Genomic DNA, 16,438 nt, shown 5'->3' with positions numbered 1-16,438 from the left:
ATACCACAGGTACATTTCAGGTTTAACATGTTCAGAACTGAACGAACTCCTCTTTCCTTAAAACTGCCTTCATTCTATCTTGCCTATTTCTTTTTTTAAAAGTTTTTATTGATTTCAGAGAGAAATAGAAATATCAATGATGAAAGAGAATCATCTCATCAGTCTGTTGCCTCCTGCACACCCCCTAATGGGGACCAAGCCCACAACCCTGGCATGTGGCCTGACCAGGAATTGGACTGTGACCTGCTGGTTCATAGGTCAATGCTCAACCACTGGGCAACACAGGCTTGCTCTCTTGCCTATTTCAGTGAATGACAACACCATTCAAATAGCTGCTCAACCCAAAAGTCCAAGAGCAATTTGGAATTCTTCCTGTTCTTCATTTCTCTTTATCTGATCTCTTAATTCTTCATATCCATTTATTTATTTTCAACTTAGTGCTACTATCTGAGCTTAGGCCACCATAATCTATGACCTAGATTACTTTAATAGTCTTACCTTGTGCCTTGCCCAACATTCTATTGTAACCACATTAAACATTATGGCTGTTTAATTTTTTATTTCCCTACTAGAGTTTCTCTTTTATTATATGCCAAGAATTTCGCACATAGTAACAAAATAACCATTTGTTCAACCTAAGAGTGAAGGGAAGAAAAAAGGACAGAATGGCTTTCATTGGAGAGATTACAAATGAGTTGATATCTTAAGAGCTTTTGTTATATAGAAGGGGTTGGTAAGAGAGAGAGGTTAAATATGAAGAAAAGTTTGTTTATCACAGAAATAGAATTCCACAGGGCACAGTAACAAGGCTATAGAAAATGTACATAAAGCAGAGTTTCCTAACTTACATGCCATGTAGCATACTGATGTGCCTCAAATGGGTTACAGGAGAAACTGGATGGTAGATGGGATGCTTCTGTTCAAACCTAGGTTCCTTTGACTCTAAAACTCATGTTCTTCCTAGGAAATCTGATTGCCCTAAATGTGAGATGACTTTGACAACTGTTGCCATTAATTTTATTAAGATTTTATTTTAAACTAGAGTCCTGATGCACAAAATTTATGCATGGGGGGGAAGGGTCCCCTCAGCCCAGTCTGCACCCTGTCCAATCAAGAACCCTCGAGGGATGTCCGACTGCCGGTTTAGGCCCGATCCTGGGCCCAAACCAGCAGTCAGACATCCCCCTCACAATGCTGGACTGCTGGCTCCTAACCACTCACCTGCCTGCCTGCCTGATCACCCCTAACTGCCCCCCCACCAGCCTGATCACTCCTAACAGCTTTTGCCAGCTGGCCTGATCGCCCCTAACTGCCCCCCCCACCAGCCTGGTCACCCCAACTGCCCCCCTTGCCAGCCTGATTACCCCTAACTGCCTCTGCCTGCTGGCCTGATCAACCCTCACTGCCCACCCTGCCTGCCTGATCGTCCTTAACTGCCCCCCTGCCGGCCTGGTTACCCCATGCAGCCTGCTGTTCAGTCGTTTGGTCATCCCTCACTAACCCCCCTACTGGTCTGGTTGCCCCACTCAGCCTGCTGTTCAGTCATTTGGTCATCCCTCACTAACCCCCCCCCCCCCCCCCCCCCCCGCTGGCTTGGTCGCCCCACGCAACCGGTCGTCCTTGCGGTTATTTCGGTCATGATGGCCCCTGGCTTTTTATATATATAGATGATTTTATGAGGAAACCTAAAGATATACATTACAATTTTATAATTATTTTTATATAATATTCTTAGAGATCATGTTAATGTGCTTCTTGTTTGATATTATTAAATGTATATACAAGGTGAGGGAAAAGTAGGTTGACAGCTGTTCATATGGAAAATAATACAATAATTAATAAGTAATAATACAATAATAAACTTTTTTACATACAACTATAAACCTACTTTTGCCTAAGCCTATAATGAAAGTTCAATGCTGAACTTTTGAGCTTGTTCTCAGGATGAATTTTCTGTTTAATAGTGATAAGAAAAGAATTACTTGCCCTGGCTGGTATGTCTCAGTGGATTGGGTGTCCTCCTGGGTACCGAATGATTGCTGGTTCGATTCCCGGTCAGGACACATGCCCGGGTTGTGGACTTGATCCCTTGTAGAGGGTGTGCAGGAGACAGCCAATCCATGTTACCCTCTCACATTTATGTTTTTCTCTTCTCCCTTCCTCTCTCTCTCTCTAAAAATTAATAAACTATCCTTTAAAAAAAAGAAAGGGATTACTTTATAATAGGTATTTGTAATCTTCTGTCAGTTTTATACTATTACAATGTTGTTGTAAGAAACATTGAAACCTGTGAAGAATTTTTGTGAGTTTATTTTTTTTATCTCTGTTGTTGAAAGGATTACAAATGGCCTCCTTTTTTTCCCCATTGACTCATTCTAGCCCACCCCTGCCCCTTGCCCCAGGCCTTCACCACACTATTGTCCATGTCCATGGGTTTTGTATATATACATATAAGTTCTTTGGTTAATCTCTTCCCCTCCACCTTCACCTTCCCTCTGAGATTCATCAGTCTGTTCCATGCTTCTATGTCTCTGGATCTATTTTGTTCATCAGTTTGTTTTGTTCATTAAATTCCACTTATGAGTGAGATCATTTGATACATGTCTTTCTCTGGCTGGCTTATTTTGCTTAGCATAATACTTTCCAGGTCCCTCCATGCTGTCTCAAAGGGTAAGAGATCCTTCCTTTTTACTGCTTCATAGTATTCCATGTTATAAATGTACCACAGCTTTTTTATCATTTTCATCTATTGATAGTCATTTGAGCTGTTTCCACATCTTAGCTGTTGTAAATTGTGCTGCTATGAACAAAGAAGTGCATATATTCTTTCTGATTAGTGTTTTGGGTTTCATAGGATATATTCCTAGAAGGGGATCACTGGGTCAAATGGCAGTTCCATATTTAATTTTTTGAGGAAATGCCATATTGTATTCCATAATGGCTGCACCAGTCTGCATTCCCACCAGCAGTGTACTAGGGTTCCCTTTTCTCCACATTCTGGCCAGCACTTGTCATTTGTTGATTTGTTGATGATAGCCATTCTGACAGGTGTGAGGTGATAATACCTCATTGTTGTTTTAATTTGCATCTCTCTGATGATTAGTGACTTGTAAGATTGAGATAATGATCTGATTGAGATAGTGCTCAGGATAATGGCAGTTTTGCACCTTATTTAAATTCTGTGTATGTAGATGAAAAGGGGCTACATGCTAGGTAACTTGACAAGCTCAGAGAAGGCCTGCATGGTGGCCTTGCAAAGTTGGAGACCTAAAGTAACCACAAAGGATGGTCTGAAATTAAAACTTTTTAACTAAAAGCAGTTTATGGTAAGTAGTCATGTCCCAGGCTGGAATCTTCTTTGACAGAGGTCAGTCTTTACCCTGAGCCTGTCTGTTGTCTTTTTGCATATATGATAACATATCATTGGAATGTCAAAGTAATTTTCCTTTTTCTGGACCCCTCAACGCACAAGCACAGCTATCCTGTACCCATCAACATAAAAGAAGTATGTGTCTATCATTTTGCTTTTTATCCAATCCCAGAGGTTTCCCTGCTTTGCATTCTCCCACCTCCCTAATCTATCACAGTGGATTTCATGTAACCCACATATGTCTTCTCTTTTTATTGTAATGTATAAAATAAGGTGCAAAACTGCCATTCGCTGGAACATTATTTCAATCTGTTGAGATTTTGTTCCTGGTAATAGTCGACAGTTTGGTTCAAATAAACTCATAAAAATTCTTCACAGGTTTGAATGTTTCTTACATTGACAGTGTTCTACTTCTATAGTCCTTATCCAAAAAAAAAAAATTCTTTAAAAACAAACAGTCCTGAGACTAAGACTTGTATTGTTTTGAACCTTAAAATTGATGAATTAGTATTTTAGTTATAAAAGCATCTCATAACAGTTTACTTTATAAAAATATCTTTGCTTTTTCTCAGAAAGTTTAAGATATTTTTCCCCTTTTCATTTAAGGTCAGCAAAGGAGGCAGAAGACAAAATAAAAAAGGCAATAGAAAAAGGAGAGACTCTTCCTACAGAGGCCAGGTTTGACTCCAACTGTATTACACCAGGTAATTCCCTAAGAGATTGAAAGTGTAAATTTTAATTTTTGAAATGTAATTTTTTTCTAGCCTTTATGTATTTTGTCTTTAGGATTCCATTTGCTTTATTTTTTTAATTGTGTCTCCTCATGAGATGGTTTGGTCACGTTGGTCATAGTGCTCTTGTGAAAACCCACTGTAGGGATTAGTAGATGTTGATAAGAGCAAGTGTAGACTGGACTCTTCCAGATGCACAGAATTTCAGATCTAAAAGGAACTTATAAGATTCATCTTACTGCTGCTATTTATTTGTATGAAAAAGTGAGGTGTGGCTCATCAGGTTTATGTAGCTACCTTGTTGTGTTCCAAATAAAAAACCTATTCTTCTAGTTCAGAGTGCTTACTACTTTACATCTGATAGGCGTTTAAGACTTCTATGACTTTAGGATAAATGAATTTACCAGTATTACAAGTATAATTTTATATTCAGCAACATACTCTGTACTTCCTAGAGCTTTGTCTGACAGTATAATCCTTTGCTTTGAAAAAAAAAATCTTAAAATTTTACTTTCTCATGAATTATTTACTAACTCTGATAATTTTCTTTTTTATTAAGTGCCCTAATCACACATTGCTTGATTTCATAACCAGTTTTATCCTGATTGTGGTTTAAGACTGTATTGCTTTGGCTATTACCATCTGGACTTTTCATAAAACATAATCATGTAGACTTAGTTTCCAGATTAACAATAATTTTGCATGTTAACAGTGGCAATAATAATAGTTGCCTTTGTTGTTACTATTAGCAATCTAACTGAAGTTGCATTACTTATGACAAAAACTTCAGAATCCAGTGAGGAACTAGAATATTGAGGTTTGTTAGACAGTTGAAACTGCCTTTGTGTGAAAGTATTTGCAGCAGAATCCTGAGGCAAGTGGTGACATTCCTTGACTTTCCCTGTGGGACATTAACTTCATTTAAGGATAACCAGTGAAATTAGAAACAGTGGTGATATTTGTTAGGGAAAGGTATGGCATTACTTGCTTTACTAAATAAGAAAGAAGCTTTTGTCTGGAGATCTTAGCTATTCTCTGGATATCAAGATGCATTTTCATGTCACTGGGAATGCACTGTTTTTATGTCTTTCTTAGATTAAACTTTTTAAAACTTTTTATTTATAGGGACTGAATTCATGGCCAGGTTACATGAACACCTGAAGTATTTTGTAAATATGAAAATTTCTACAGACAAGTCATGGCAAGGAGTTACCATCTATTTCTCAGGCCATGAGGTTATTATCTTTTTTATTTATTTAAAGAGTTTTAAAATTTTAATTTCTAATGCATATCATCTTACCCAAATTTTGAAAACATTATATTTAGACTCCTGGAGAAGGAGAACATAAAATCATGGAATTTATCAGATCCGAGAAAGCAAAGCCAGATCATGATCCAAACACCAGACACTGTCTTTATGGTTTAGATGCTGACTTGGTAAGTATAATTGTTGTTATAACCTTATGCCATTGTAGTTAAATATCTGAGATATTTAGTCTTTATGTAAGAAGCTTTTCTGGCTGTGGAAACAAATATTGGAGTCAAAATAATGATTGCTACTTCTTCCATTAATAAAAACAATTGAAAAATGAGTTCTTTTGCCATATATGATCAGCAGGTCTCTTTGTAGTTAGTGTTCACACCTGACTAACCCTAAATGCTAAGAATGACCTGCTGAGGTCAGGGTAGGAGGCCCTTTTTACCCACATGCTTAATACATAACTTTTAATACCACGCGATTTGATAACTCCATGACCCAACTAACTTGACTAGACCTCCTTTAAGTTTTTATTGTGGAAATTTTCAAACAAAAACAAAAATAGAGAAAATAGTATAGTGATCCTGCTCGTGTCCTTTATTTAAATAATTTCCAACTCCTCTCCCTACCCATCTGTCTCCTTTTTCCTTCTCTGGATTCTTGAAGCATATCCCAGACCTGTGTCATCTAATTTATAACTATTTCTCTAAAGTGGTTTATTTAAAAAAGTAATGCCATAATTTCACATAAAACAAAAATTAACAATCACTGTTTAATATGTAAATAACCATTTAGTATTCTCATTTCCCTGATTGCTGCATAAATGTTTTATTTTGGTTTTTTTGAGTCAGTACTGAAAGAAAACAATATACATTGCAGTTGGTTGATATATCTCACTAGACTATTTAATGTGCTTTGGGGATTAGAATACTAAGTAATAAAATTAAATGAAAATGCCCTTTTCCAGTCTTTTCTGAGTTTTTACATACTAGAGTATCCTGGCCTCCAGAACAGTCCTGTTTTCTGCTATTGGAAAAGCTTCTGACTTTAATTTCTTACCCATTCTCTCCTGATAATGGAAATGTGTGAAAACCAAGAGAAGGTTTTTGGGATTTTTTTTGATGGGGGTGGGCAGAGTGAGTGTCTAAGGTCATGTGAGTATAAACATTTTTTTCTTAGAATAGTGCATTCACTTTAACCCCATTCATAACCTATAAATGGATCAGATTTTGATATTTCTATATTTAATGTGCTAACAAATAGTTTTATTTTCCTTAAATAATCATGTTCTCTATATAGAAATATTTTTTATTTAATTGCTTTTGTGAAACTGATACTATAAAAAGTGAGAGAATAAAAACATTTCTTTATCATTTTTCAACAGATTATGCTTGGATTAACAACCCATGAGGCACATTTTTCTCTTTTAAGGGAAGAGGTTCGGTTTGGTGGTAAAAAGACACAAAGGTAAATCACACTGCATATATGTTGGAAGAAAAGACAGAAATTAAATTAAGAATAGTAGCCCTACACAGATATCTGATCTGTAAATATTTTTTTAAATATATTTTATTGATTTTTTTTTACAGAGGAAGGGAGAGGGATAGAGAGTCAGAAATATCGATGAGAGAGAAACATCAATCAGCTGCCTCCTGCACACCCCCCAGTGGGGATGTGCCTGCAACCAAGGTATATGCCCTTGACCGGAATCGAACCTGGGACCCCCCAGTCCGCAGGCCGACGCTTTATCCACTGAGCCAAACCGGCCAGGGCTGATCTGTAAATATTTTTTCCCATTCTGTTGATAGTCATTTGCATCACAAAATTTTTAATTGTGATGAAGTCCAACCTATATTTTTTGTTTTCTGTACTTTTAATGTAATGTCCATGAAATCATTGACAAATCCAATGTCCTAAAGCTTTTTTCCATTTTATTCTAAGAGTTTTATAGCTTTAGCTCTTACATTTAGGTCTTTGATCCATGTTGAATTAACTTTTATATATAGTATAAGGTAAGGGTCCAACTTCATTCTTTTGCATGTGGATATCCAGTTTTCCCACCACCACTTGTTGAAAGATTGTCTTTTCCCCATTGAATGGTCTTGGCACTCTGGTTGAAAATCACTTGACCATATATATGCAAGGGTTTATTTCTCGGCTCTGCAATCTATTCCATTGGTCTGTATGTCTGTCTTTATGCCAGTACCCTACAGTATTTTGATCACTGTAGCTTAAAAGTAAACAAGTTTTGAAATCAGGAAGGGTGTGAGACCTCCAACTTTGTTCTTCTTTTTCAGGCTTATTTTTTTTTGGGGGGGTGGTCTCCTGAGATACAGTTTTTTAGGACGGATTTTTTTATTTTTGTTAAAAAATCCTTGAAATTTTATTAGCGACAGCATTGAATCTGTTGATCCTTTTGGGTAGTATTTACATCTTGATATTAAGTCTTCCAATGCATTAACATGTGGTGTCTAATTTCTTTCATCTGCTTTTCGTAGTTTTAGTGTACAACTCTTTTGCCTCCTTTTTTTTCTTCTTATATTTATTTATTTATATATTTTTTTATATTTTATTGATTTTTTACAGAGAGGAAGGAAGAGGGATAGATAGTCAGAAACATCGATGAGAGAGAAACATCGATCAGCTGCCTCTTGCACACCTCCTACTGGGGATGTGCCCGCAACCAAGTTACATGCCCTTGACCGGAATCGAACCTGGGACCTTTCAGTCCGCAGGCTGACGCTCTATCCACTGAGCCAAACCGGTTTTGGCCTCTTCTTATATTTAAAAAAGCAAACACAAAATATAACCACCATGCTGTACATTTCATCCCCAGGACTTACTTAACCTATAACTGGAATTAGTATCTTTTGACCACCTGCACTCATTTTCCCCTCCTCACCCCCTGAGTACCATAAGTCTGTTCTCTGTGTCTCTGAATTTGTTTTATGCCTCTGTTTTTTCCTTTTGCCTCCTTGGTCAAGTTTATTACTAAGGGTTTTTTTATTTTTGGGGGGTGTAATTACTTCTTAATTTCCTTTTTAGTTTCTTTGTTGCTGGTGTGTAAAAGCACAACTTACTTTTGTATATTGATCTGCAGCTGTGCTGAATTTTTGTGTTTTTTGCACTAATAGCTTTTTCTGTGGATTCTTTGGGAATTTTTTTATATATAGAATTATGCCATCTGTAAATAGAGATATGTTTTATTTCTTTTTTTCTAATTCGGATGCCTTTTATTTGTTTTCTCGCCTAAGTGCTCTGGCTAGGACTCACAGAATAATGTTGTAGGACTACCAGAATAATGAATAACTATAGTGAAAATGAGCATCTTGTCTTGTTCATGATCTTAGAAAGAAAGCTTTCAGACCATTAAGTGTGATGTTAGCTATGGGTTTTTTATAAATTCCATTTATGATTTGAGGAGGTTTCCTTTTATTCCGACTTTGCTAACGATTTTTATCATGAAAGAGTGTTGAATTTTGACAGATTTATTTCTGCTAAATGATTGTTTGGTGTTTTTTTCTTTATTACTGTAGTGTGTTACATAAACGTTTTTCTTATATTGAACCATCTTTGCATTCCTGTGATAGACCCCTTGCTGTTGGTGTATAATCTTTTTAATATGCTGTTGTTAACTTGTATTCTTACTTGTAGTTAAACTTAGAGTGTAGGCTAACACCAGTAATATAGACCTCTATACCAAGCCAGGGAAAGATAAGAAAAAGTGATGCTGCCTCAGCATTGAAGCCTTGGACTGTACTGTAGTAGATATAAAAGTATATATTCACTTATCTGTCTGCTGTCTGCTGGTGGACAGCCTTAAATGGGACAGATGCCATGGTTTCTTATATCTATTATGTATTATTTAGGCTTTCTTAATTCTGAGTCCTTCCATAGAAAACATAATGTAAACCAATTATTTTGAACTTTATGCTATATGTGTTATAATTGCAATTATATATTTATCTTTACCCTGCAGCTTTCATATAAGTTACATGCCCTGAGTATAAGAATTAATTATCTTCTCATAAGTTTTATTTTAAGTCTTGCTACATTTTTAAACTTGAACCTTAAAAATATAATTAACTCTAAGCATATATATATATACACACACACATAAATAACTCTGTTTATCATCTAATTACAGAGTATGCGCACCAGAAGAAACCACATTTCACCTCCTACACTTGTCTTTGATGAGAGAGTATATTGATTATGAATTTTCAATGTTAAAAGTAAGTATTAATATAACTGTGGACCAAAGATGTATATGTAGAAATTTTCATAGGACTTGACTTTTTTCTCCATTTTACTATAGGATAAGATCCCATTTAAATATGATATTGAAAAGATAATAGATGATTGGATTTTGATGGGATTTCTTGTTGGCAATGATTTTATCCCCCATCTACCTCATTTACATATTAATCATGATGCACTTCCTCTTCTTTATGGAACATATATTACCATCCTACCAGAACTTGGGGGTAAGCAGAATTTAATATTCATTTTCGGCTACTTTAACTTAGCACTCCACTAATTCTAAAAATGTGACTCAGTTTATTAGATTATAGCATGCATAACTAAAGTAGGAAAAAAGGGACTTCTTTTGATCTAAGGCTCCAAGCTTTGAGGTTTTAGTTTTCAATAGTTCATAAACAAAGAAAATGACCAGAATTATGCAGCCTCATTTATTGATAACTAATCTCTGCCTTTAAATTGTTTAAGAAACTCAGTAGAAGTTGTTGGTTTCACTTAGTTTCTTTAACATTTAAACATAGGAATTCAGTTTTTCTAAATGGGTAAGGCATCAGAGTAATATCAGGGAAGGATTTTTCAATTAAAATAGGAAATTCACAAACAGTGGTGATACTGAATAAAGCAACAGAGTAACGGGAAATCAGTCCTTTTCTTCTCAAGGTAACATCAAATGAACAATGTAGATATATTATAGAACATACTTTCTAGTAATTTAATTAACTGTTACCATGTATTGGACATGTGGGAGGATTATTATGAACCTGGAATTTTTATATTTTTCTTCAGTTGTTACTTATTGTATATTATAGTAACAGCAAGTTATAGAATCAAACATTGAGTGTTTTTCTTTGATTAGAATATCAACTTTCAACATTTTATAAAAAGAATTTTGTAGAATTGTTTAGAAAAAAATGTCAGCTTTTAGTGCTAATTTAGATTTTGTTCCTTTTAGGTTATATTAATGAATGTGGGTATCTCAACTTACCTCGATTTGAGAAATATCTTGTGAAATTATCAGATGTAAGTAACCTGAACTTTTTGTTTTCTTGTCCCAAGTTAGCTATAAATGGTCAGTAAGCAATTACATAATACCAGAAGAAAATTTTTTTGTAATTATAATTCTTTTGGTCATTCTGTATAAATATTTTATCTAAATTATTTTTATTTGCTTATTTATTTTTCATTTTCAGATAGTAGATGAGATCCCCCTGTGCATAAAAAAGTAACATTCTCAGGATTTCTATTTCCCAGAAGTAGTCCATGTTAAAAGTTTGGTTTGTATTCTTACAGAAAATACTTAAATGATTTTTAAATTAATTTAAATATTCCTATACAGTTTGATCGGGAGCACTTCAGTGAAGTTTTTGTGGACCTAAAGTGGTTTGAAAGCAAAGTTGGTAACAAGTACCTCAATGAAGCCGCAGGTGTTGCAGCAGAAGAAGCCAGGAACTACAAGGAAAAGAAAAAATCAAAGGTGTTCATTTTTTTAAGGTGTCCTTTAATTTTTTTAGCTGTAAAGGTAAAACTGATATTCCTTGTTTCTCTTCTTCTTTCCTGTGGTTTTGGGGTTGCTTCATTTCATTTTCATTTCTTCTCTATGGACATTTAAAAAATGGTTTTGGTTTCTCTTTCTCTATTAGATCCTATCATTTAAATCTTATCTTTAAAAATCAATTTCTTATTTTTACTCTTGAAGAAGAACATTGTGTTTCCTTTGCTCTTCTATTCTTTTAAAAGTGTAGAAAAATTAGAACCAAGAAAATTAGTTATCTTTTTAAAGGAGAATATTTATAGCATCTAATGTTATGAGGCATTAACTAGATCAGTGATTTATCTGTAGAAATAATTTGTGTATAAAATTATATATATATATATTGATTAATAGCACAATATCTCCTAAATATTAGGTGCTCAGTAATTGAATAATATAAGTAGTTAGTGTATGCTAGTACCCTGTAAAACATCCTAAATAATAACACCCTAATATGTAAATCAACTGAATGGCAGAACGACTGGCAGAACGACCCATCACTTTGATGCGCACTGACCACCAGGGGGCAGATGCTCAATGCAGGAGTTGCACCCTGGTCATCAGTGTGCTCCCAAAGCGGGAGCACCGCTCAGCCAGAAGCCAGGCTCACGGCTGGCGAGTGCAGTGGTGATGGTGGGAGCCTCTCCCACCTCCACAGCAGCAGTAAGGAGCAGCGAGCAGGCAGGTGGTGAGGAGCAAGGGGTCCCGGACTGTGAGAGGGCGCAGACCGGGCTGAGGGCCCCGCCCCTGACCCCCCAGTGCATGAATTTCGTGCACCGGGCCTCTAGTATTTGTTGTAATTAATGAACTAATATTGTTACATTATTCTTTTGATGTTGTTAATCTTCCCTGGAGGATATTTTTACCATTTATTTTTAGAGAGAGAAGAAGGGAGGAAGGGGGAGAGAGAGAGAGAGAGAGAGAAACATCGATGTGAGAAGAGACACATGGATTGGTTTCCTCCCTCATGTACCCTGATCAGGGCCAAAAAAAACCTGCAACTGAGGTACATGCCCTTGACTGGCGGTCAAACCACTTTGGTGCACAGGCCTAAGCCAGCAGGCAGACATCCCTCAAGGGGTCCTGGAGTGTGAGAGGGCGTAGGCCCCCCAGTGCAAGAATTTCGTGCACCGGCCTTCTAGTCTCTAATAAGGTCTAAAAAATGTCTTATATGTGTTAACTTGGAAAATAAACCTCTTTTGAAATTTTCCTCAGCTTCTCTATAATTATTGGGTTCTTGTGAAATTTATGAGCTTCCCGTACTCTCTGCTGTACTGGTTCTAATTAGGAATCTTGCTCCAGGAAGGGCAACTATCTTGATTTTTCTCTAGTAAAGTTCTTTTAGTTGCTTAGGTTTTTCTTAGTGTAACTTAGTAGCATCAGGCTGCATTCTGCTTTGTTTTTTCTCTTAAGAAAACAGCCTCTGCAACTTCTTGGGAAACTGGACTCACAAAACTTACATATCAATCAGTAATCCCAGGCTCTGTCCATCTCAACTTGGTCCTTAAACTTCACAGATCTTCCAGGCATGTGTAGTTAGCATTAGAGACACTGGTAAAGTGAGAGGAGTTGGAGGAACAGCCCAAGCACAGGAAGTTGGCAGAAGCCCAGTTTACCTGAAGAAAAGGAAATGATAGGAATAGGGAGTAAGGAGAACTAATGAGAGTCACTGGCAGTAGATAGGCAGTCAGAAAATAGAGGAAAGAAAAGATGAAATTACAAGAGAGGAAAAAGATATGAAGGATGTGATGAGATGGAAAAACTATAGAAAAGCAAATGAGTTGCATAGAAGAAAAATTTAGAAGTGAAGGTTTAGCAATGGAGTCATAAGAATGATGGGATCCAGAGATACAGAAAGTAAGTGATATTTATAATCATTGGATTCCATCATAATCAAATATATTGTGTTAGCAGTTGCCTAGAATTTGACATATAAAAATGTTGAAATGGATAAATCATAAATGGATTTTATATTTGTTGTATATATTTTTTCTAAGTAATAAAATATTCTTTAAAGTGGTGTGTATTTTTTTGGAACACATATATAATTAAGTATATTCTCTTTTTATTTATGACAGTTACTTATTATATATTTTTGAGAGACCTGATGGTCAAGTTCTGCATATAAAGATATATAGCTTTAGAAAACAAGTGATATAAAACCAAAAACATTTACACAGTATTTGAGAATTAGTTTTAAAATATTTACAGTGTGTCACTTAAGAATCATTCAGTTATTTTTAAAATCTCCCTATGAAATGTCTCACTTTGAAATGTATCTTGCCATTAATTTTATATTGATTTTTAATTTTTATAGGGCCAGGAAAACTCCATATGTTGGGCTGCTTTAGATAAAAATAGAGAAGAAGCTGTAACTTCTAAGGGTGAGTACAAATTATGTTATTTTGATATGTTACATTTTGGACCGAATGGTTGTTACATATCCTCTGTAATAAAGAAGTAATATGCAAATTGACCATCATTCCAACACACAAGATGGCCGCCCCCTGTGGTCAAAGATGGCCGCCCCCATGTGGACACAAGATGGCCACCACAAGATGGCCAGTTGGGGGGGACCAGGTCAGCAGGGGAGGACAGTTGGGGGGGACCAGGCCTGCAGGGAGGGCAGTTGGAGGGGACCAGGTCAGCAGGGGAGGACAGTTAGAGGCAATCAGGCCGGCAGGGGAGGGCAGTTAGGGGTGACTGGGCCAGCAGGGGAGAGCAGTTGGGAGGGACCAGGCCTGCAGGAGAGGACAGTTAGGGGCGACCGGGCCTGCAGGGGAGGACAGTTAGGGGTGACTAGACTGGCAGGGGACGGCAGTTAGGGGCAATCGGGCTGGCAGGGGAGCAGTTAGGCGTTGATCAGGCTGGCAGGGGAGTGGTTAGGAGGTGATCAGGCTGGCAGGCAGAAGCAGTTAGGGGCAATCAGGAAGGCAGGAAGGCAAGCGGTTGGAAGTCAACAGTCCTGTATTGCGAGGGGTCCCAGATTGGAGAGGGTGCAAGCTGGGCTGAGGGATACACACCCCCGTGCACGAATTTCGTGCACCAGACCTCTAGTTTTACTAATACAATAATATTGGATGGAACGAATTTCTTTGAAAGCATAAAAGCATCTATTTTGCTATGTGTTTATCAAAGCTTTAGGTAGAAAAACAGAATATTCATAATTGTTAGGCACTGTTTCTGGCTTTTTTTTTTTTTAGATCATTTGGAGGATGACACTGAAGAAGATGACCTATTTGAAACTGAGTTTAGACAATATAAAAGGACATATTACATGACGAAGATGGGAGTGGACATAGTGTCTGAGTATGGTTTGCCAATGTTTATTATACTTTAAAGTAGAAAAAAAATAGATTTTGTAGTTCTTCATAAAACAGCATAATTTTGGTAGTTAAGGAAGTGGGAAAGAAGGATTTTTTGGTTTCATAAATTATTTTCAATCTTTCAACTAGTATGGTTTTGGAAAAGGCGATATTAACTGATGTGTTCATCTATGATAAAAATTGCCATATAGAAATGGTTAGTTTTATGCTTCTATCTTCTAAAGCTCACAGCACACTTACCTAATAGGCCACCTGGCTCAACCGTAGATTAATATCTATCCAAAATTGTCTTAAAAACATGATCTCTGGAATAGTGGTTTGCATACTTTTAAACTGCAGCCCACAGTATGAATTACATAAGATCGTATTTTATTTACTTTAATTAACAACACTTATAAATTGCTTACCAAGTGCCAAGCACTATTTTTAGCATTTAAAAAAATATTACCTCATTTTATTCTCACAATAGTTCTTTAAGATAAGTAGAATTATTATCATTTTACAATAGAGGATATTAAGAAACAGAGAGGTTTAAGTGATTTGCTCAAGGTGACATGGGTGGTGAGTTGGCAGAATCAGGATTTGAACAGAAGCAGTCTGGCTTCAGAACTTACGCTCTTACCCCTAGATTAGCCTGCTTTTCTATTAGTAAAATAAGTGTTTTATGAACTGCTATGTGCCCTGATTTATATGCAGTAAACCTAGATATTTTCTGTACTATTGTTTTTACTGTTGTTCTTTTTTAAAATGTAACAAGTATTAGATCTTTCCTAGAGTCTGTCCAGGGAGAGACCAAGTTTTCGACTTTGCTCTGTATTCTCTAGTCTAGACAATCTTAAGTGTCTATATTCAAACTGACTTCCAATAACAAGAGATATAGGAATTTTAGTATGTTCACCAGCTCATTTGAAGGTTTGTCAAGTGGCATTACTACCGTGTTTCCCCGAAAATAAGACAGTGTCTTATATTAATTTTTGCCCCGAAAGACACACTAGGTCTTATTTTCAGGGGATGTCTTATTTTTCCATGAAGAATACGGTACACATTTATTGTTAAATGAAAATAAAGGAAATTTATTACCTGTATACGGTACGGTAGTACGGTAGTTGTCAACACAAACCAGACAAACTGTGAATCCTACAGTATCAAGAATTTACTCATTTATTCAATGACAATCATGTCATCATCTTCTGGAACATCATCATAACAATCCTATTCCTGAATTTCCTGGTGAATTTCTTGTGACTCCATTTCTTTCAGAATCAGTGGACCAAATCTCTCATGTTTAGCAATAGCACTGTTTTTAAATGAGTACTTCTTGTCAAGGTAGCCTGCTCGCAGTGCATTTGCAATGCAACTGTCAGTGATTTTCTCCCTTGAATTCTTCACCCAAGTCACAACTTCTTGCAGTTTAAGTTTCACAAAGTTTCCACGCTGATTTCTCTCCATTCTATTTTCAATATAGTCATTAATTTCCATGCGCAAATTGTCTTTGAATGGCTTGTTCATTGCAATATCAAGAGTCTGGAGATAGGCCGTCATTCCTGCGGGAATCATTATCTGGCCTATTTTTCTTTCGTGAAGAAATGTCTTCATGTCTTTAGCGCGGTGAGTGCTGGCTGCATCCCAGACTAGCAGACCTCTTTGGCTCCCTCGCATAACAAGCGGCAGCATTAAATCGACCCACTTCCTTATAACTGCTTGTGTGGCCCAGGCTTTTTCAGTTTCAAGAATAAAAACGCCCCAAACACGTTCAATCTTTTCCTTCTTGCCCTTAGAAATGATTAAAGGTGGGATTTTAGTGCCATCCAGACGAATTGCCAAAATACAGGAAACACGTGCACTTTCGTAAGCAGTGGAGGGAATGTACGCTAAGGAGGCACCCCGCTGTTCAATTGTTGTTTGAGATGATTGGCCCATAAACACTGCAGTTTCATCCATAGCAATCATGTTGGAAAGATT

The 16,438-nt window shown here is 36.6% G+C and overlaps 1 protein-coding gene across 6 annotated transcripts in view; it reads left to right on the top strand.

Moving 5' to 3' along the window:
• The window catches only part of XRN1 (5'-3' exoribonuclease 1), a 218,960-nt gene that overhangs the window by 37,392 nt on the left and 165,130 nt on the right, over nt 1-16,438 (top strand). For all 6 annotated transcript variants that reach the window (XR_013959985.1, XM_080657184.1, XM_080657185.1 and 3 more), the window contains exons 3-12: nt 3,977-4,074; nt 5,227-5,336; nt 5,428-5,538; nt 6,744-6,826; nt 9,507-9,594; nt 9,678-9,846; nt 10,572-10,639; nt 10,956-11,093; nt 13,468-13,534; nt 14,354-14,459. Coding sequence is in view for 5 of the 6 variants with exons in the window: in XM_080657184.1 (XP_080513310.1) it covers nt 3,977-4,074; nt 5,227-5,336; nt 5,428-5,538; nt 6,744-6,826; nt 9,507-9,594; nt 9,678-9,846; nt 10,572-10,639; nt 10,956-11,093; nt 13,468-13,534; nt 14,354-14,459 (1,038 nt within the window). In the remaining variant the exon portion in view is untranslated. The remainder of the gene's footprint in view (nt 1-3,976; nt 4,075-5,226; nt 5,337-5,427; nt 5,539-6,743; nt 6,827-9,506; nt 9,595-9,677; nt 9,847-10,571; nt 10,640-10,955; nt 11,094-13,467; nt 13,535-14,353; nt 14,460-16,438) is intronic.

This window comes from Plecotus auritus (genome assembly GCF_963455305.1).
Source record: "Plecotus auritus genome assembly, chromosome: 2".
In the NCBI taxonomy this organism is placed as follows: Eukaryota; Metazoa; Chordata; class Mammalia; order Chiroptera; family Vespertilionidae; genus Plecotus; species Plecotus auritus.
This window is presented reverse-complemented; position numbering and strand designations above follow the sequence as displayed.